The following is a 23740-nucleotide window of genomic DNA, read 5'->3' on the forward strand; positions in this document are numbered from 1 at the left end:
ATCTGTACCCATACATAACTAAACACCATTTTTATTCAGAAACTAAAGATTAAGTATCTACCCAAACCATCAAAAAACTATTGCTGAAGTACTTTCTGGTAGTTGTATTGTATAAAACACAGGAGTTTACCTTCCTTTCTGGTAGTTCTAATAAACACTCAACACATATTCCATATGTTAAAATATTTTATGGCTTACACATAACCAACCATAAAATCATTTAAAATCTGCATCTTAACAGTTTAGAAAAGAAATTATATTGGGGTCAATCTCCTTTTTGACAGAAGTATTTTAAAACTAATATACATTGTTCTAGTTGAACACTGTTAAGTCATCTATAATTGGTATAAATTCAATTTGAATCTTGACTGTCATGCTTTCAATAAGAGAATTTCAATAATAATTTTGCAATATGGTAATATTCCAGTATAAAATAATCACAATGACTAGAAGCAATAACTAAGGGAATATAAAATTATGTTTCACTATCATCAGCAAGCATCATTCAATTTATAATCAAAGTGACACTCAGAATCTCCATGAGAGATTATCAATCTGTCGCAGGAACTAGTATTGAGAATTCAATTGGTTTAAGTTATTCTCCCTCTGATAAAACTGATTCAAAGTGCCATTACAAGTTTAGGGGTGATAGAAGAAAGAACCAGGCTTTCAGAAAATTTAAAATTAGTCTCTTAATCACACTCTTAAACACTTCCTTGGTAAGAAAACCTAAAACTTATATAGTATTTCTCTGCACTTCTATATATTTTTGAGCATTTTAATGGGTGTCATTGGTCTTTGCTTTAACATCGTAACAATGTCAAATCCAGTTACTCTAACTGAAATCTACCACGTATCGAGGTGTTCTCCTAGAAAGCCATAAAGATTTAAGTTTTAACTAACTCTGTGTCATCCAAGCACAGTGGCTGTAGACAGTAGTGTCCTTCTCATTCATGAATATAAATTCAAGTTGCTGAAAAACGGGTGTGGTCAGAGGTCCCTGTTGGCATACAGGCCAGAGATTGTGCAATCATTCACTGCTATACATTTTGTAGCTATGTATGCATGACACTGCAATAAAGCAGTTGCCTGGATGTGAGAACCCCTATCTGAGACTAATATAAACTTATTTAGCATATTCTAACATTTTAAGCAAAATATTCTAAACCCCTTTGTTTCTCTACTTCTGAGTTTAAGTTTAAAAATAAAAAAAAGAGACAAATGAACAGACAAATAGGTTGGCTCTACTAAAAATTATGATTTCCAATATCAAAAGACCTTCAATGTCAAAAGTTAATCTTAGTCCATTTCTTTTTATTCAGATCTGTCATTTTAACCTCTTACCTCCTCCCTCAGGTCCCCAATCACATCCCCACCCTGGTTATGAAATTCTTAACTTATCTCCCACCCAATCTTTCATCCTCAACTCTTTACAGAGAAACAAGGCCATAAGTATCTATAAGACAGTGCATAATTGTTCCCATTAGAAACAATATCTTATAAAACTTAGCTTCACTAAAAGCAAATGCTTACTTGAAATTGCTGGTTTTGAACTTGATATCTCCCCAACAAAGATCGGTTCATCATCATCATCATCCTCAACCTCTTTTACTTTCTTCTGCCACGGTTCCAATTCTTCTTCTTCACATTCCATAAAGAGTTCTGCCATTTTTGAATTATCTAATTTTCAAAAGGAAAGCAAACCTTACTGTCAAAACAAAAATAAATACGTTTTTGTAATATGTAGTATGATATTTAAGATCTACTTTAATAATCCTAATAGCAATTACTGAATTGATATTTGTAATTAGTACATGGTAGCAACAATGAGAAGAAACTCAGAGCTCAGTCTCTAAGATAGCGATGATAGATAACTACAGAGAGAATAGAGAGAGAGAGAGAGCGAGCACACGCGTGCTAGGTAATGGTTAATAGCAGTTATTTACACTGGACAGAAAATTTGGGAACAGTCAAAGTGAATTTCAGTCATATGCCTGGAATATGATTATACCTACAAAACGGATTGCACCTAACATTATCTGAAAAACAGAATATTAACAAAAGAGAGATAAACTAAGAATAAGAGGCAATAAGTGGGAGATACACTAGAAAATCTGAACCAAATTCAGGAATGCCAGGCACAGAGCAAAGCAGGGATAAGGTGATAGACTAAACTAAGGAAACAAAATAAGGCTTATTCCATTCAGGGCAAATTAGACATTTTTTTGCCTAAAGATACAGACCAAAGAATAAACAGTGAATATCACCATTCTAGGTGTTCTGACCAAATACAGAGCCTCCAGGAAGCATTTTAGTGCTTTGCTCTTAAATATGGATGGACAACCAATAAGTACCAGAAATTTTATGAAAACCTCCTGTCTTTCAGACCAAAATCAATAAAACAGACAAAAGAATCACAAGGAAAAAGGTGATGCAGAGAACAAGAAAAATATAATTAGCATCTTTAGAGACATGACAAGAAAGAATGTTATAAAAATACTCAGCAAACAAAATTTAGGATTAAAAATATTATAGCCTGAATTTTTCAACTCAGTTTTCAAAATGTTGAAATGTCCAGAGGTGGAACTGAGAGAAAAAAAAGATGCGCGCACAGGCGCGCGCGCGTGCACACACACACACACACACACACACACACACACAACAGAGAAGACACAATAAATTGTTAGAAATTGTTAGAAAATCAATTTCAAAGGTATAACACTCACCTAATAGCATTAATAGAAACAGAACAGAGAAAAAGAAGGGGTAAGTAATCAAAGAAATAATGTCAGAAAACTCACTAGATCAGAAGACATAAATCTCTGTGTTGGAAGGCCCCAGTAGTACCCAGAACAATGATCAAGGAAAAAATTCTATCAAGACATAACATTATGAAATTTCAGAACAAAAGAGTTAAAGAGAATATCCTCAGATCATTGGGGTGGGATAGCAGAAACAGGTCATATACAAAAGATCAAGAACAGTAAGAACAGCAGCTAGAAGACAGAATAATACTTTCTTACTAAAATTATTTTTCAATCTAAAAATTCTATACCTAAACTTTTCATCAAGTGTGATAGTAAAGACTAGCAACATCACACAAGACAGCCAATGAATGCATCCTTATCAGGAAGCTACTATAGAATCCAGCAAAATATGAGTCTTAATCAAGAAAGAGGAAGACACAGATGTAGGCAACCTGGCATTCAACACAAGGTCCCAGGACAATAGAAGTCAACAGGCCTAGCTAACAACCAGTCCACGCTAGATCAGGAGAACTGTACTCAGGAGGAGTGTTCTGGGAGATCAAAGAAAATGTAAACTTTCAGATCACTTACCACCTGCCAAATGTTAATGTATAGAAAATCGAACTGAGACGTTACTGAAGGGTATGAGAAGAATTCACTACAGCTTTTAAGAAAACTTAGGAAATGAAAAATCATGAAAAGTATTAACTATTGGATAAATTTAAAAAAAAGAAAAAAAAAGTAAAGATATGCATCCCCTTCACTGCTATTCTATGTAAATAGCATATTAATACTATATTACTATGCTGACCAGGGAATACCATTTCTTATGGTCATCATAATGAAAACATCAAATATGGATTTAACCAAAAATTGAGATATTGTATCAGGAGATATGTGGAAGGAAGGAAGGGGTGGTTGTAAGAAAGCAAAAAATTGTCATGACAGAACATTACTAGAAAGTGGTTAAAACATGCAACAACAGACAGCACACATACGTATGTATACAAGCACTCTTCAAGAACTATGGGTAAGCCATTTCAAGCCTTTTCAGATTGTGCGACTTTTTAAACTATGTGCATATATTGCTTTAAGCTGAGATGGAGAAGAACAAAGAAGAGGAGGAAGAGAAGAAAAAGAAATAATACTGAGGGCCTAAAGTAATAGCAACGGAGATGAATACAAGTGGTGCTTAACGAGATATAGAATGAAACGATAGAAGACAATGAAATAAAAAAAACCCTCAAGAGTTCCAGCTTAGACAATAATATTTCTAATTTATCATTTAAATGTAGTCACTTATAAAGGTAACTTTTATTATATTAAAGTAATGCCACTTCTATTTTTGACTCAAAATTAAGGCAATGTTCTACCATGGTCTTAAAAGATACTAACTGAAACAATGCTTTGGGGATGGCATACAAAGGAAATACCTTATCAAATTAGGTGCCAATCTTTTATAAACTTTTTAAGATTTTCCCTTCTATAAAACTATGTCACAAATTATTTCTTGACTTAACATTATTTAAATGTTTACTTGTCCACCTAACAAAAAAAAGGCATCATTTTCCCAAATCTCATGAACCTAATGAACTGATCCCTTTCTTCTCTAAACTATACTGTTTTATTAATTATATATAGTTCTTCAAGTCAAATGATTAAAAATATTATGTCCAAGGCCAAACTGAGCATCTTAAGAGAATATTTCCCTGTATACTTTACACAGGCTGTGAACACACAGTAGTATATAATAATCTATGGACTAGGAAACTAGGCAAAGTCAGGCAATGTCTAATTTTTAAAAGAATTAGAGAAACTCACAATAAAAGTATCATTTATTTCTAATAGACATATGACAAGGGCTGAACTGTGTTTCTTCAAAATTAATGTGTCGAAGTCCTCAACACAGTAACTCACAAGATGACTATATTTAGAGACAGGATCTTTAAAGAAGTAATTAAGTTAAAATGAGGCCACTAGAGTGAGCGCTAATCCAATATGACTGGTGTCTTTAAAAGAGGAGGAAATCAGGACACAGATATATGCATGGAAGTAAGACCATCTGAACACATAGGAAGGAGATGGCCACCTATAAAAAGAGAGGCCTGGTACAGGTCCTTCTATCATGGCCCTCAACAGGAACTAACCCTACCAACACCCTGTTCTTCTAGCCTCCAAAACTGTGAGAAAATAAATTTCTGCTGTTTAAGCTATCCAGGCTTCGGTACTTTTTTATGGCAGCCCTAGCAAACTAATACAGAAGACAAAGAAAGGTCTCCCTCATCCTTTTTAACAGGGCACTGCCACTGTCAATATAGTACTCCCTCCTTATCCGTGGGGCATACATTCCAAGACCTCCAGTGGATGCCTGAAATTGAGGCCAGTACCAAACCCTATATATACTATGCTTTTTCCTATACATATTTACCTATGATAAAGTTTAACTTATAAATTAGGCACAGTAAGAGATTAACAACAATAACTCATAATAAAATAGAACAATTATAATGATATACTATAATAAAAGTTATGTGAATGGTCTGTATCTCTCTAAAAATATCATATTGTACTGTACTCACCCTTCTTCTGATGATGATGTGAGATGATACAATGCCTACATAATGAGATGAAGTGAGGTGAATGACGTAGGCATTGTGACACAGTGTTAGGCTACTAGAAGGGTTACTTGAACACAAACACTGTGATACCTCAACAGTTGATCTGATAACTGAGATGGCCATTAAGTGACCAACAGATAGGTAGTGTGATGCAGCATGGATATGCAGCTAGACAAAGGGATTATTCTCGTACAGGGCAGGATGGAGCTGGAAACAAGATTTCTTCGCGCTACTCAAAAAGGCACACAATTTAAAACTTGTGAATTATTTCTGGAATTTTCTATTTAATATTTTCAGTCAGCGGTTGACTGTAGTCTGAAACCACAGAAAATGAAACCTCAGATGGGGGGGGCCTACTGTATATCCAGGATATATTGTTGGAAAATATTTTTTTAAAGACCTATAATAGCTTTGATTTTTTTTCTTTTTTTAGAATTATTTTTTTGTCTATGCATAGAAGAAACATGTGACTATGTACACCAAACCGATAACAGTATTTCTCACTGGATGTAGGGAGAAAGTACTTCATTTCTACTGTACTCACTTTTTAATTTCCACTATTTTTATGTGAGCATGTATTACTTTAACAATTCTAAGTGTTTTTATCTTTAAGGAAATGTGCCTACCTCTTACCCTTTGTCCTGAAGCAAAGTTATCACTACGTAAGCCACATATACTAATATCAGTCGTGGCAGCAACACTTACTTTTTGGCTGAATAGGGTTGTCGCCCATCAAGTTGCAGAGTTGACTTTCTGTAAATTGTCACCTAAGTACTGACATATGATATCAGTAAATTTTATGAGTCACTTTATGTAATGCCAAATGTCAGAACATGAAACTTGGGATTCAGAAATTCTTGGATCTAATTTTGATCTTCAAACTCACCATGTGATTCCAGACAATGCAGCAAGTTATATCTCAGTTTTCCTTCCTATGAAATAAAGATACCTAGTATTAGAGTGAATTTCATTAAATTAAATGTAAAAATATTTCACCTTTTTTCCTATAAAAAGCTCAATTTTTAAGTTTGATAAGTTTGACATATATATATAATTCACGCTACATAATTGGTTCATTCAAATTTAATAAAATGGTGATTCTATTAAGCACTTACTACTTGAATAAGTCTGAATTATTAAATTATAAATAATTGTTTAAAAGCATCCTTTTGCAAAAATGAGTAATTACCTCATAATGTATTGTTTAAGTGAATTTTCAAATACTAAGTGATTTAATCTTTTACTGATACCTATTCTTCATATTTCAGATATAAATGAAATTATTTCAATAAGAAAACATAATTTTAAATAAATTTTCATTTAGATTTTTCTGTTATCAATGAACTTAAAAGGCAAAGAAAATTAGTTGGATATATTTCATCATAGATTAATTCATTCAAAAATAACTACTCATTGCCTTCTGTATGCAAGGTAATATGCTAAGTTCTAGGAAAAAACAAAGATAAGTAAGTCATAATCTTTGCCATTAGAAATGTACAGTCTAGTATGTCTATAATTCTTTGGGCTTGAAAAAACAAATGCTGTTAGAATAAACATTATTAAAAAACACATTTTAATTGCTTTATTTAAAACAAGAATTTGTTTTTTGGATTCCCATACATACACAACAGCACAAATTTTTTAAAAAGTACAAATTTTTAAAAAATTTTTTTAGTTACAAAGCAAAAAATTCAAAACTTAGATGGATGAAATCTAAAATATTGAGATATACAGCTAATTCAACCTTCACATTCCTCTTTATCCTCGGGCTGACAAAACCAAATTTTCCTTTTTAATTTCCAAGGTATTTGGTCTGAACTGAACCAGTTCACAAAGGGAAAATATTATTATTTTAACTTCAGGAATAATTGCTATAAATATTTGAACTATTATCAAGAGTCTCTACTGAATCTTGTGTTTAACTAAATTTACCAAGTTCTGAGGTCTGGCTATTTAAATCTCATAACTCTATTTGAATAATTGTAGCTTGTTCCTAAACCAAATTCAGTGTTATGTATATGTCAAGTAGATAAACACATGACAATTCTTGCTCAGCATTAAGGACCTACTGGTACCAAAAATACAGAATATTTTTTAAGAGCCACAATTACACAGCCTATGAGATTCATTATATATTTTTGTTAAATGATCTAAATATCTCTTCTAGCAAAATTCAAAAATATCCAATTTACAAATATTCCATTAGTAAGTGACCTGTCTATATGAACAAGTTATCCGCTGCCTATGACTACAGAGAAAACTTAGATGATCTACTTCAAAAGCCTTAGGACCATAGTAGCTACTTAGGGACCAAATTGATTGATACACTTGCAAACACACTAAAAAGTTGGAAATCCTCAGACGCAATTAGAACCATTAATTTCTGCCTAAAGCTGCACTATGTAATACAGTAGCCACTAGCCACATGTAACTAAGTTTAAATTATTAAATAAAATTTAAAATTCAGTTTCACTAGCCACATTTCAAATGTTCAAAGCTATATGTGGCTTGTGGCTATAGTATTGGACAATGCAAGTACAGAATATTTCTACTAGACAACACTGGTATAAAGAATCACTGCCATATTTTATTCTGGTTAATAAGCACACACTTTCATGGATTCATTTGGCATCTCAGCCACTGCAACATGCCAAAACTATCACCATAAAAACCCTTCAAAAGTCACCACTTCAGAATTTTGGTGACAAAGCATGGAATTCTATAAAGGATTATACCAGCTGCCATTTGAAGTGGGGATCTAGCAAAGTGGGGATCTCAAAGCTCCAAAAGATCTCCAGCTTTTGCAGCTCAGCGTTGGCTCCAAAATAACCAGAAAAAGAGAACACTTTACTTCAGCTACCAACTCAGGTAAAAATTTCATGCCATGTTTAATGTATCTGTTTCTATGGAAAAAAAATTAATTCTAAGTAACTGACTAATCAAAGACTTTCACTCACTTTTGGAGACTGCTAACATAAATAATTACAATTCCCATTTTATTATTTTTTGTTTAAGCTTTTATATATCTAACATTAAACTACATCTTCAATTTCTTCTATAAAAATTTTTAAAAAATCAATGGAAATGTGGGTCTGAATTTTTAATTGTTCGAAAATTTTACTTTTATCCATTGACAGGTATCATCCGATGCAACGCCACTGTGTTAAATGATGAAGTTAATGCATTTGATCTACCGCGTTTCCCCGAAAATAAGACTTAGCCGGACCATCAGCTCTAATGCGTCTTTTGGAGCAAAAATTAACATAAGACCCGGTCTTATTTTACTATAATATAAGACCTGATATAATGTAATAAATATAATATAAATAATATAATATAATATAACATAACATACCTGGTCTTATTTTACTATAAGACCTGGTATAATATAACATAAGACCAGGTCTTACATTAATTTTTGCTCCAAAATATGCATTAGAACTGATGGTCCGGCTAGGTCTTATTTTCGGGGAAACACAGTAGTATACAGCACACACTATAGCACAGGTGTGCTAGGAACTAGATGTTGTCCTATTTATTTTCTTACAAGGGAAAAAATTAAGCAATTCCATACACCATAACTATAGAGTCTGTGCATTAAAAAAAGAGCATTAGGCTAGTAGCCAGAAGAGTCAAGTCATAGCTCCAGCACTGCCACAACTTTCCGTCAAGTCACCTTACAATTTTGGGCTAAACTTAGTTCAACTGAAAGATCACACTAAGGTTTAATTCAGCTCTATACTTTATACTTTATACTGTATATTTTAAACATTTATTAACCATAAACAGTAAAATGTGGTGAACAATAAATGTCAGATTCAAGTTCTGACTCAACCACTTATTAGCTGTATGACCTTGGGCAAGTTAGTTAATCTGTGTGCCTTGCTTTATTATATGTATCTTATATAATAGATTTATAATGAAGATTAAATGAGATAAAAACTTAAAGCATATAGCTCAGTAACTGGCACACAGAAATCACTCAATAAATCATAACCGTTTTTAACTCTGGGCTAAATCCCATTTTAAAGAACTTAAGAATAGATCACAATTTTGTTATTATAATGGAATTTACAAGCTATCAGCTGAGCATTTAGAAATCATTTTGTTATATTAAGATCTTCATTATAGTCATATTTCTCATGATGAAATTTTAGCTTTGCATGTGTCCTGGAATGTGGCTGTCAAATCTATCCTGCAATATTTTCATCTTTTTAAAAAAGCATTTATAAACGAGATAAAACACACATAACATAAAAATTTTTAAACCATCATGTAATTTATCAAGTTAAATTACACTCATGTACTACTCATCTTACAGAATAAAACATGTATCGAATTCAAAACTACCAATATACAGAAATTAACATTTGGATAAAATGTCCTATACCATTTTCATTAAAAAAAAAAAAAAAAAAAAAAAACTTTCATTCCTGTATTTTAATTTCTATAAAAAAGTCCTTTTTTAAAATGAGTAGGTAAGTAGCATACAAAAGTGAATGTGAAGAATATCGTGAACGATTAAGTTCTCTATCGCCCCATACCCCAAAAGTTCGAGTTAATCAATGAAATAATCCAAGAAACCACATTATGAAATTAACCTTTGTTTTTGTTCTTCAACATAAAAATGTTTTAATCGGGGGTTGCACTCCTCCTAACCAAGAAGTTGGCAACACGAAAATGAGATATGATTAACTTAACATAAAAGGGAAAATACAAAAACAAGAAATTAATACAATCATTTCATTAGTGAAACTTGATATTCAATATAAGTACAGCATATGAAAATAAAGTTCAACTAACTCATACATTTAGTCTAAGATTAACATGCTAGCGGCAAGAAACATTAAACCTTTAATAATTTTGCTTATATACTTAGAAAAGTTTTTTCAGTGAAATGATTTGGATGACACAGGGTCACTGAAATATTGTTCAGAAAAGTCTGACCTGTTACTTTTTTTTCTCTCACAAATTTCCCAAGAAATTAGGCATTCATATCATTCCATTACTATTGAAGGTTTGGTTTATGTTCTGCTTCATTTTATAAATAATTCTTTAGTCCTTGTCACTAGTGGTATTTTGAAATGGAGGTCTATAATTTTAGAATTCTAGAATTCTAACAATGAATAGAGCTTTAAGGAGTCAAAGTGAGTTCTCAACTATGGATAGCAATCTAATATTTCCAACCCTGGGTCTGTGGTCTCAAGAATTTCTAACTATCTCAAGAAGATACTAGAAAATTAATTTTCATTTAACGTTCATTATCTTAAAAACACAATCTTTTGAGAAAGAAGAGTCATTTTAAAAACTCCTGTTTTATATCACCTTAATATCTATCACCTATATAGTCCATTATGGAAACTAATTGTAACAGGACTCAAAAAGCAAAGAACGATGATATCTACTTTGGCATTATAAGATAAAGTGCATAAATAGAAACTTGAAATCGTAAACAATAAACACATATATAGTTGTGAGAGACACCCACAACTAAAATTTGATAAAATTCAGGTCTTTAAATATGAAATTTTATAAATAAATTAACTTACTAAAATTTTTATTTTTAAAAATGCTCTATTGTTAGAAAGCTAAGTATCTATATTTTTTAGAATAAATTTAGTTGTTACTGTTAAAAACCATGACATATTCTTAAAAAGGGCACATTACAACCACACAAAATGTAATTAGAAACATCAGATCATTGGTAGCTAAAATACTAGACAAAATACTAAAGGATCACAGAAACTTTAGAAGATAGCTCATCAAATCTCACTCAATTTCTGAAAGAAGCTAGTTTTTTCAAGTAGAATCTGCCTTCTGAAAACGGTCACTCCAAGAAAAGTAGAAAGAGACCTAAAAAAGGAATATAGATATACATAGTTTTATTTTTGAAATAAACCAAAAACTTCAAATGTCATTTAAAAAAAAAAATTCATACATTAAGGAATCTTAACAGGCAAACAGAAAAGAAAAGGGTTGGGACTCAGTCTTGAAAAAAGTGGCCTACAAATGAGATCAGAGCTAGGATAGGAAAAATACAGGTCCTAACAGAGGTTGCCCTAACTATTTCCAAGAATAAGGCTCAAAGAGGAATTAGGCCAGATTCTCCTGTCAATCTCCTAACTTATTCTCTGAAGGTAGATAATCAAGGAATTACTACTTTAATTCTCTAAATTAGGAGAAATCCAGATGAATTCCTTAAAACCTGAAGGGGGATTAGAACATGCCACCCTAAATATGTCCATTTGGCATAAGAATTGTTTTTGAGCTGAAGGCAATTAAACAGAAAACACAGAGAGCTCTCTCTGCCCTCCCCCTATCTGTCTAAAGGCAGGACAAAAATTTCCTGTTATAAAGGTTTTCCCTTTCCCCTCTCCTATACCACAAGGAAAAACTGCCATTATCACTGGAGACAGAAAGTCGGCACCGAGACGTAGCTGCACAAACAAACCTTACTAAAATAACCCTTATCTTCCATTAGTTTCCCTTATATATTTACCTTCCTCAATTTACCACTAGGAGCCCAAACCCCTTTTCCTTTGTCCTGCTACTTCTCCACAAATGTATTGTCATTTGTTAAAGTAGTACACATAAGCCCCTGCGTCTAAACTTCTTTGTGTCTTCATTTTTTTTCCTATGATGACCTCCATGAACATCAGAATTAAAATATTAACATCAAATAAAATTGGTGTACCTTTTCTCCTATTAACCTTTTGTTAGTTTACTTTGCAGGTCCCAAGCACTTAACCTAAGAGGATAAAGGAAAAGGGGTTTTTTTCCTCTACTACAAGACAAAACAATTCTCCAAGTGAGCTCAATCAGATTTCTTAAAGACAATAAAAATGCTTCATAATATAAACAATTAAGACTTTAAAAAGAATACACAATCATTTTCTAACTAACATAAGGCACAATCCTCAACACTGCATAGTCCCTACCTCAAAAAACTATCTAGTAGGGGGATTATGATAAATACATAATTATCATACAAAACAGGGCATGGTAACTGTAATATTAAAAAATAAAAGTGCTACAGCAGAGGTGTTTTGATAAGGTGTTGGGGAACCACAGAAATAAGAAATGTGCACAATTTTGTACATTCTTTGGGAGCATCAAATTCTTGTAAAGGTCTATGAACCAAAAACGCTAAGGATCTCCAGGTTAGGGGAATGAAAAAAATAATCATATCTAGCTGGGGGATTTGGAAGTGTCCCACACTGAAGAAACACACATCAATCCTTAAAGGAAAGATGTTTTTGTCAGTGGTTTGTTTTGTTTTTTTCCAGTAAAAATGTTTAACGAAAATGATTCAAACATACGAAAGTGTATGCAGTAAAAAGTATGAATCCTTATTCCTTCCCCTGCCCTACCCCCAATTCTGGTCATCAAATTTGGTGTGTGATGCAATGGATAATAATAGTGATTAAAGATAGAATTAGGGAGATGGTTCAGGAATAAAAAGGGCATCTGAATGCCTTATATGTCTTAACAAAGCGCAATATTCATAGCAATGATTTAGACAAAGACCATACTGTGTGCAAATTAAATTTACAGATACATAGATAGCATGATGCATGTTAAACAACAAACAAGGCTTTCAGAAGATCTCAACAAGCTAGAATGAACGGTAAAATCTACAATTTTGTATGTGCTTAAAAAACAAAATTTACAAAAACGTAAATTGAAGATTTACTACTTATCAGTTCTGGTTACCAGAGATCATTTGAGTCAAAAAGTTATTCATTTAAAATGTGTACTTATTAAACATGTATGAGGTTGGTGCAAAAGTAATTGTGGTTTTTGCAATTATTTTTAACCTTTTAAACCGCAATGACTTTTGCACCAGCCTAATACTATATGCCACACATTGTGCGAGGCAGAAATACGATGATCAAAAATTAAGACACAGGTCTTGTACTCATGAAATTTACAGGGCAGAGACAGGGACAAATACCCATGCAAAGATGCAAATTGATAATGGTAAGTGCTATGAAGGCTATGGTCATGGAATGTAAAAACTCAGAGTAAGGAAATTAGGTCTAGTTAACATAATCAAAATTGGTTTCCTTAAGAAAGTAATGATTAAGTCATTATTTGAATAATGAGTTAACGTTGACAAGGAAAATGAGAAAATTTTCCTCGAAGCATTCCAGAAGTATGGAAGAAGCATTCCATACAGAAGAAACAGCACATGCAAAAGATCTATGGCACAGCAAACGTGAGAAACTGAAAAGAAATCAGTGTAGTTGGAAAAGAGAAGCACGGGGGTATATGGCAGGAGGTAAGATAGGAGTCAAACAACGTAGCACTTTGGAGACTACATTTAGGAATTTTGCCCTATTCCTAATAATGGAAAGCCACTGAGGGGATTTTTAGCAGGAACTGGTATGATCAGATCTGTGATAGTTTCAAAATAACAGAATTTGAATCTAAAATCAAAAGATGGTGGTTTTGTTCTATTCTATTCTAATCAATCCCTACTTGTGATTCTGTGTATTGACTGAATGTTTCAACTATAACAGAAAACTCAACTCTAACTGGCTTATGCGAAAGAATTTCTTGGCTCATTTACAGAACTAGCTATAGGCACAATTTAAATAATATGTAAACCTGGTTTTTCCCTCTCCATTCCGGGGCTTCACTTCTTCTATGTTGATTTCTATCCTCAGAAAGTTCTCCCATAGTGAATGACTGTAGCAGCTCCAACTTTACACCTTCCAAGTTTCAAGTTAGGGGCGATAATAAGAGAACCAGCTCTGACTGAAGTTGATTGGCTTGACTAAAGTCATATGACCTTCCCTAAACCAACCACTACTGCTAAGAGATTGTGATAGGTTTAGTCCTAGATCACAGGCTATCTCTGGTACCACAGGTAGAGACCAAACCTCCCCACACACACACAATAAAAAACACAAGACAAAGACTAGAGGAGGGGAATAGATCCCCAAAGAAAAAATCAAACCATGTTCCCAATGTAAAGGTGAATAGATGTTAGGTAGCAAAAACAACACATGTCCACTACAAAGAATGAGAATTAGAGCTATGTCTAGGTCAAAGGACTAAAGACATTTAGCCTAGGAAAGATGAGGCTGTGGGCAAAGATGGTAGAAGTAAAAGCTGTTTACAGATATTGTCATGAGAAAGACGGAAAAAGGGTGACATGTTCTTTGTGGATCAAGTGATAAAAATGATACTAGTAATATTTCACTTGAATAAACTAGAGAATTCCTAGTGTTGTGCTTCAACACAACTACTTGTGTCATTATATACTACCCTGTTATAAAAGTTATTATTTATAATGACAATTATTGTTACCATTAGATAACATTAATTAAATGTATATATTATTTCATCTAATCCTCAAAAGACACTATGAGGTTGACACTATTATTATGCCCACTTTATGGTTGTGGAAATTTAATGATACAGGATAAGTACCTTGCCCAAAGTAACAGAACTAACTGGTAGAGCAAGGATTCAAACCTAGACACTTCAAGTACCAGAGATTTTAACCACACACTATTTGCCTCCACCAGTAATAAGACCAAAATTACAGGGAGGCAAATTTCATCTCAATATTAGGAACAAAACAATTAGCAGTTAAAATATCAGTAGTTAAGAACTCAAGATGTGATAGATCACTAAAGAAAAATACAAAATAATTCAAGCATTATGTAATTGAAAATGATCACTTTCAAGACCCCCAAGGATATACTTCCAAGCCTAATATTGTAAACATACCCATCTAGCATACGTATGCAAATTTTTGCCTAGACTGAAAGAAGGGGGATTTATTACTTCAGTAAAAAAAAAAAAAAAAAATTATCCTAATTGAGAATGCTGAGTTATGAAACTTTACTTTGAAATTATCAATAAAATATTTTGATCAACATACTATACCAAAATATTTCCTAGAAACTTAAAGTACAATGTAATGAACGAAGCAGTTAGGTTGAAGCTCAACACTGAGGAAGAAATTCTTCAGTTTATTCAAAGCAAGTAAATGCCTGATGAAGTATTAGGTGATAATTTTAAATAAACAATGAAACTGCATTTTAATAAATCTGTTTAATGGTTTAACTCAGAACTCCCAATGATATCAAGATCTACTACTTCACTGATTCATGGCCAACATCTCAAATATCAAATCATCATAATCTAATTTTTTAGAATTTTAACATTTTTGTTAACAGAAAAATTTCAAAGGTAACATTCATAAGTAGAAAGCCTGTGCATAGAGATACTTCTTGTGCTGCCTTTCTTTCTATAAACTACTGGTGGGTTTGTTTAATGCATGAGAACCCAAATAATTGTTTAAACTCTTCTGCATCAATCATACTTCAAAATGACACAGAGTAAGGAGAACAGAACAATAAATAATACATGCTGTATATTTGTTACTAATTATAATGTCTGTATTATGAAAGATGTAATAGTTTGTCAGTTGTCACTGTAGTTTTCTTGTACACTTATGGAATAAAGTGTAGCAGAATAATCTCCATTAAAAAGAAAGTCTGTGCTTCAGCAGACTTAAATCCACAAATCAATCTAAATCAGCACAGAGTCATTAAAAAGCATCTATGTAAAAAGAACCCTTCTTCACAACAGGGCCTGGGGAATCTCTCTTGGCACCACCTCCACATCATCCAAGTAAAACCCCGTTGATTTTGGTCCAGGCTGCAAACCATTTGCTCTAGTTACCGCTATCAGTCAAAACTGAGCAGAGAGCAACAGGACAGCAACTACATTTCCTACGGTATTGTGCTGAAGGTCCCAATAACCCTCCCAATAGCCAAATCAAATTACCCTTTCTTCATTTTCATTTTCCTTATCTTATATCTATTTTAACCCAATTTCTTGAAATATCCTCCTCAGTAATTTCTTGTACGCCAATAGACTGGTTTTCTACCCACCGCTTCATTTTTAAATTTCTACAGATTTCACCTTTCCTCTTCCTACTTAAAAATGTAAAATCAGGTTTTCCATAAAGTTTAGACCTTAGCTCTACACAAATTGTTCCCTAAAAGACAGATCTAATAAATTTCATAGTCTTAGCTATCAGTTCTGTTTCAGCCTATAAAATCATCATATACGAGGAGTGATCAAAGAATACAGTGAATGTTTAAATTTTAAAAAATGTATTATAGTAAAAGACACATTGCCATTAATCCCTCTCAAAATACTCCTCCTCACTTCGAACACACTTATCTCATTGTTCTTGCCACTTTCTGAAGCAGTTCTGGAAGTCCTCTTTCATGAGTGTGTTCAGTTGCACTGTCGTGGCTGCCTCAACGTCCTGAATCAATTCAAAATGTTTTCCTTTCATGGTCATTTTGACTTTGGGAAAGAGCTATAAGTTGCACGGTGCCAGATCTGGTGAATAAGAAAGATGAGGACACACCATAACGTTTTTGTTTGACAGAAATTGCCATACCAAGTGATGTGTGACAGCCTTTCTGTTATGATCAAGAAATACAGTGAAGGCTGCTGCCGACTAAAATACAATGGAAAGGCAGGGATCTTCAATACTGGAAGCAGCGCGTTGAACCTTAGTAACAGTGTACGGCAAGTTTCAACTCGTTTGGAGCAGTCAGTCAGGTGTGAGCTACGGTTGAGAAAAGGTGTGTTTTAAAGTGTGCCATAAATCATCCTCCATCATGACAACACTCCATGTCACACATCGCTTCTGGTATACAGCAATTTCTGTCAAATAAAAACATTATGGTGTGTCCTCATTCACCTTATTCACCAGATCTGGCACCGTGTGACTTCTGGCTCTTCCCCAAAGTCAAAATGATTCAGGTCATCGAGGCAGCCATGACAGCACAATTAAATGGGACTTCATGAAAGAGGACTTCCAGAATTGCTTCAGAAAATGGCAAGAACAATGGGATAAGTGTGTTCGAAGGGAAGGGGAATATTTTAAGGGGGATTATAGTGGCAATGTATCTTTTGCTGTAATAAATTTTTTTTATTCAAACATTCACCACATTGTTTGATCACACCTGTATTAAACTCCAACACTGACTTCTCAACTATGCCCCAATCTCTTAACTGCTGAAAACTGGTATATGTATACTTAACCCCATCTCAAATTCATATTTCCAGAAGTGAACATAACTTCTCCTCAAAAATTAGTTCTACAGTATTATTAATAAGGTAGAAACAAGCCAAATGTTCATCAACTGCTGAATGGAGAAACAAAATGTGGTATATCCATACAATGGAATATTATCCAGCAATTTTTAAAAAAATGAAATACTGATACATGCTACAACATGAAAACATTATGCTAAGTGAAAGAAGTCAGCCACATATTGTATGATTCCATTTATATGAAATGTCCGCAATAGACAAATCCAGACAGAAAGCAGATCAGTGGTTGCCAGGGGTTAGGGGGAGGGGCGAATGAGGAGAGACTGCTTAATGAGTCGTGTTTCCTTTTGAGAAGCTGAAAATATTCTGGGATTAGATAAATGTTGATGGTCGCCCAACACTGTGAATGTACTAAATGCCACTGAATTGTACACTTTTAAAATGGTGAACTTTATGTTAATCTTGCCTCTGTTTATGAAAATTAATTCTATCTTTGAACATCTCTTTTTCTACAAATGAAACTGTCATTCTTCTCATCTTTAGTCCTTGGAGTTTTTTTTCAGTCTCCCTCTTTTACTCATCATATCTAATCAATTCCCCACTCTTACAGTCTTCCTTCAAACTATTTCCCACAAGTATCCTTGCCTTTCCATTCACTACGTACTTGTTAAGGCTCTTACCTCACACCTATAGTAACAGATTTCCTTTATAAGATTCACTTTATACTTGGTGTTTCAGCATCCAGATCTGCTTCTGTCCATTAAACACAGAACCACCAAATTAACAATTTCCTAAAATAATGCTTTCATTGCATCTTATTAATTCTAAACTCTTCAGTAACTCCACACCAATCCATGCAGAGCTGGGTTGTCTATCTTAGTGCTAGAAGTTTCCAAAATGCAGTGAGGTACAGAGTTGTTGGTAAAATGCTCGAGGAGCTCGTGCTTCTACCAGTGGATGGTGCTGCCAGGCTGCAAGTCTAGTCCTGTGCTATCTAACACAAGGAGAGAAAAATGCATAATTCCAACATAGAAAGGCTGAGGTTGAAGTGAGGGAAGACCAAAGAATCACATCTTACAAAACAAATATACAGCATCTGGCACCCAGTATTACAAAAATACAGTGAATTTTTTCTAAGACTCAATTTTCTAATCTATAAAGGATGGATAATGATAGTATCACCCATCTCAAATAAATATTTGTTTTGAAGATGAAATACAATAACTGTGAATACATTTTGTAATCTCTAAAATACCACAGTAAAAGATTAGAAAGACATCACTTGTGTTACAACTTCTCAAATGAACACAACTATTAACAATGTGTCAAAAAGTAATGCCAATTTTCTATTTACATTTTTCTATTCAATACGCTTGGGAGATCTATTACTTTTTTCCCATAGAACTTAATAAAGCTATTTCCCTGTTGCATTCTGTTTATGAGGGCCTTTTCTATCAGCAGTCAGCAATCCTGTGTGGTTGAAAGTCAGATAATCTTAACACCTTGAATAGGAAAAGCAAACTGAGTGAATGAGTGAATGGAGTAAACAAAGCAGGAGACAGGGATTAGGATATGCCTAAAACCCCCAGAACTCTCTCAAAGCTTCTCAACCCTCTCAAGGTTTTGCTTCTCAAACTTGCCAAAGGTAACAAAAATAAGGAATATACAGGGGTAGAGCCTAGAAACAAGGATCAAAGTATTTCATAGACTAATGATCTTTGTATTGGTGAATAGCCCTCAACTGAAAGGCATTCATGCAGTTGTCATGTTGAAGAATTCTTAAACCTGGCCAAAAAAAAAAAAAAAAAGTGTGGTTGATTAACTTCAAAGGATGGAATCTTTGCCCTTGAGTCCACAAACTACTCTGAGAAAGTTAAGAAATATATATTAATTCACTTTAAAGTGATTATAATAAACGCATTGCATATTAACATAAATATTTTTATGAAAAGTCATTATTCCAAAATAATGAGGAGCTCTGTTTTACATTTTTACAAATCTCAATATCTGTCTTAATAAAGACATCTAGATTCTCTGATCTGCTTCTGCACTCAACTTGTTGCACTATATTGTTCTGCTGAAGTGAGGAAAATTCAACCTCACAAGACAGGTAGAGAGGTGGTAAAGGGAGAACCTTGCAGAATCCTTGAAAGCGTCTCAAGTTCTCGGGCCACACTTACAGAACTGCTACACTAAATAAACTAAGTTAAAGCCTTTGTTTAAAAAAGAGGGATAAATTACTATACTGGATATAGGGGTGACTCAAAAGTGTTGGGTATACCAACCCAAAGAGTAAAGTAATAATTTTACTGTTAAGGAATATTCAAGTGATGAGCACAACACTAAGAAAAAGCATTTCTTAAGCAGGAATTATATGTAAGGCATCATGGTTAAAAACACAAAGCAAAACATACATCATTCCAAAAATCACATATTGTTTATCATGGTACACTAAACCAGAAAAGCAGAACAGATGTTTGCAATGAAAATAATTGAAATAAAAAATATTTTTGGTTTAATCCAGTGCACCAAGAAGCCTAAATATTATAACCTGATCTTACAGGGTTCCAGTTAATCATTTTTTTGTACTATGTAGGATCTCTGAAGGTAAAGTTTGAAAGGAAGGGAAGAAACAAATGGTAACAACAAAAATATTTTGGAATGGAAACTTCAAGGAATAACTTTGTAAATACTACCTGCATTCATTAGCCATGTAGTGCACAAGGCTGCAAACCTATCATGGTGGGAAAGGAAGACAGGTTCAATATGTGTGTTGGGGAGGGGTGGAACTCTGTATCTAACTGTCCAATTTAACCATTAACCTTCAGTATACTATAAAAAGTCCACAGGAACAACTTTAGTTTTTTATTTTCTTTCTTGAGCAGTTATAAAGATGGACATTTTATGACTTTTATTGTTTCCCAGAGATCTTCAAACAACAAAGGGAAAATTGTTTTAAATAGAATAAAACTCATTCTCTTACAGTGACTATGAGTCTACAGAATCCTTTTATAAATCTAAGATACAAGATCTTAGTAATTTCATTTTTCCTACATCTTGAAATACTTTGCTAAATAACATCCTAGATGTTATTTTATCTGTTCATCAATTATTCCCAAACACGCTAAAAAAAAAAAAAAAAAAAAAAAAACTATAGTAGTAAGAAAACAGAAGAATGATTTAGTTGCCAAGAAGGATAATTCAAGAATGAAATAAATCATCACTAAGGCATTATCTTTCATTTTTTTTATCTTTTTTTCACTTTCTTTTATTGCATTTGCACAAAATATTGCATCATCTTTCACAAAAGTATAGAAGACTGAAGACATCATCTTTGTAGTCTGTGTTGGGAAGGAAAAACTTTACTTCTACCCTTCTAGGTTACAGTAGCCGGGGGCTTGTGACTTTAATAAAAGACAGATTAATAGGAGAAAAAGCACACAATTTTTATTAATATTTACATACACGAGTTCACAGAAAAGAAGTAAAATTCAAAGATTCAGACTTGGGCTCATATACCATTTTAACAAAGGAAAGGGGATTTGGGCTGTGAAAGACAATAAATCATAGGGAAGTTACTAAGAAATATATGAGGGAACTAATGAAAAGATAAGGGTTATTTTAGTTAGGTCTGTTTATGCAAACTCATCTCAACGTCAACTCTTCATCTCAAGTGATGAGTCATTCTTTCCTTCCTAGTTGGGGGAAGGAAGGGACACCTTCACAAAGGGAAATCTGCCCTACTTTAGGCAGATAACGGAAGGCAGAAATCTCTTCCGGCATCTGTTGATTTTCAATTGCCTTCTGCTTAAAATAATCATTGTGTCAAAGTGGCACATTTTGGGGTGGCCTATCCTGATCCTCTTCCTCTGCTTTTAGTTTTCACTGAATACAGTTAAGAACTCAGAACTTATTTTCTACCCATAATGGAACAGAAGAAAATGGACAGAAGAGACATTTCACAATTACTAGATGAACCTGAAGACGAAGGCAAAGATAGAGAGCAAGCACTTCAGACTCTAATGATGACAGAGAAATCTGAGAAATATCAGACTGTCTTCAGATGAGAGATCCAAGATAAACTTTCTCAAACTCATGAATAAGTGAACAATACATTTCTAAAAACTGAAAGGAAATATGATATTTTCATTTAGCAGAAAGGACTTCATCACGCAACATTTTTACAAGAATGGAAACCGTGCTCTTTTGCTAAAAGGACATGTGACAATATTCATTCTTTTGCTAAAAGGACATGTGACAATATTCATTCATCCTTCATGTTTGTGTGCTAAAATTCAACTTGATACAGTTCATGAGTGGACAAGTATTGAATGAAGGTGTATACAATGAGAACTATAAGAAAACACATGATATTGAAAAATTTTTAAATTCATTGGCTTGATTATTTTAACTGGGGTCTACAAATCTAAAACTCAACATATCTTGCAATTACGAAGCAAAGATGGCCACCCTCTCTTCAACAAAATTATGACCATCAAAGGTTTTAAAATATTCAAGTATTGTGTTGAAAATGTACATGCAAAAAGAAGACCCAAAGGAAATGATAAGCTAGAACTTATCAGGGAAGTATTTGAACTCTCAAATCAGTATTTACAAGATGAATATAATATGTTCCAGGTTCATACATGACAGTTGATAAGTAGTCTCATTCAGACGATGTTGCCCATTTCAGGTACATATACCTTCAAAACCTGGAAAACACAGACTAAAAATCTGGGAAACATGTGACAATGAAACATTATAAAATTGGAAGATGCAGATCTACAGAGATTCAGAAAAGGATGAGAGCTGAACCAAGAGTATTACAAGAATTACAAGAAGTGACAAAAGAATTTTAAAATTCTGTCAGAAACACAATTTATAACAAATTTTTTATAAGGTTAGAATTGGCTTAGTATTATTCAGCAAGAAATTTTCTTTTGTTGGTAATATCAGGTATAACAGGATTGAACTATGAAATTTCACAAATGAAAGAAAAGTCAATTGCACGTAATCTCTATTTCAAACATATTTGAGAATTCTCACTGTCCTACGAAAAACTAGCTACTCTTCTCAATGCATTCTCAAGCATCAATGTATTCAAAAACCCCTGCATATAAAAGGACTAAAGGAGAGGTAGAAACACTCAAGTAAGAGGGTCAGAACCTATACTTGCAGAAGAATGACTTGAAGATCATGGCCTATGATTGATATTAGCACAGAGAATGCTTTCATTATAGTGTGGAAAGCTCCAATTACAAAAACATAAGTTACCAAAAAGAATACTCCTCTTGCTTGTAATAGATATATATACGATGTCAGAAGGGGAAAAGATTGGGGGAGGGGGATTATCACTTTGTGAGGGGTGAAATGTCTAACTACTGCATTGTTTTGTACACCTGAAACTAACTAACTAACTAACTAACTAACTAAATAAATAAATAAATAAATAAAACATTCCTCTTGCAACTAGGAAAAGAATTGAGAGGAACAAGAATTTTGTCTTCCCCTCTAACCAGAATGTTCTTTTGCACAGGTCTCAAAATGGGAAGAATAAAGATGTTCTTGTGTAGATACAAAAACTAAAAAAAAAAAAAAAAAAAAAAGTGCTACTACTGTAATAAGAATGTTTGCTAAGAGCATTCAAATGTGATGCATAGTCAGTTTTTGGAGTGGTATATAATTAGATGCATAAGATTTTTTTTTTCATTTTTCTAAGTATGTACAAAGAGATTTGCTATGTTTAAATTCTTATTAAAAACCCTAATAAGTTGTCTTATACTATCCTTTTATTCTTCTGTAAATTATATAAATTAAATTATATAATGATATAAATTATATAAAATAATTTAAAACAAAATAGTTCACTTTTATCTAGATAGTAAATAGTGATACTTATTTTGCCTAGTATACTGAGAGTTAAAAGTATTCTTAAAATTGTTTTGCAGAAATGAATAAAATTCCAAACACACATTTTTGATAGTCACTGAGTAAATCAAGTCATTATTTATATCTTTAAAACAACCTGACTGAAAAAAAATCACATCTTTTTAAGTCCTCTGAAGCAGGAAACGATAAAATATTCAGGATTGTATATTTAATGAGTGACTATGTCATAAGTACTTTTCATTTCTTCAAAAGTAACTTCTGAAATAAAATGTCATCAATAATCTCTAATTAAAAGTTTCTATTCCATTTAAATACCATTTCCCCGAAAATGAGGCCTAGCCAGACAATCAGTTCTAATATGTCTTTTGGAGCAAAAGTTAATATAAGACC

The 23740-nt window shown here is 33.1% G+C and overlaps 1 protein-coding gene across 11 annotated transcripts in view; it reads right to left on the reverse strand.

Annotated features, from left to right (window-relative positions):
• ZNF280D (zinc finger protein 280D) overlaps window positions 1-23740 on the reverse strand; it is a 105024-nt gene that overhangs the window by 77329 nt on the left and 3955 nt on the right. For 3 of the 11 annotated variants that reach the window (XM_074327699.2, XM_074327698.2, XM_088797232.1), the window contains exons 2-4: window positions 6252-6297; window positions 6071-6139; window positions 1534-1680 (exon numbers count right to left, since the gene is read on the reverse strand). In XM_074327699.2, the coding sequence (XP_074183800.2) occupies window positions 1534-1680; window positions 6071-6098 (175 nt within the window). In that variant the 5' untranslated portion in view covers window positions 6099-6139; window positions 6252-6297. Of the gene's footprint in view, window positions 1-1533; window positions 1709-5326; window positions 5362-6070; window positions 6140-6251; window positions 6298-23740 lie in introns of those variants that run through there. The other 8 variants (XM_074327696.2, XM_074327705.2, XM_074327703.2 and 5 more) reach the window with 6 other exon arrangements.

The sequence above is a fragment of the Rhinolophus sinicus genome, chromosome 3 (assembly GCF_057876585.1).
Source record: "Rhinolophus sinicus isolate RSI-liver-muscle chromosome 3, RSI-T2T, whole genome shotgun sequence".
In the NCBI taxonomy this organism is placed as follows: domain Eukaryota; kingdom Metazoa; phylum Chordata; class Mammalia; order Chiroptera; family Rhinolophidae; genus Rhinolophus; species Rhinolophus sinicus.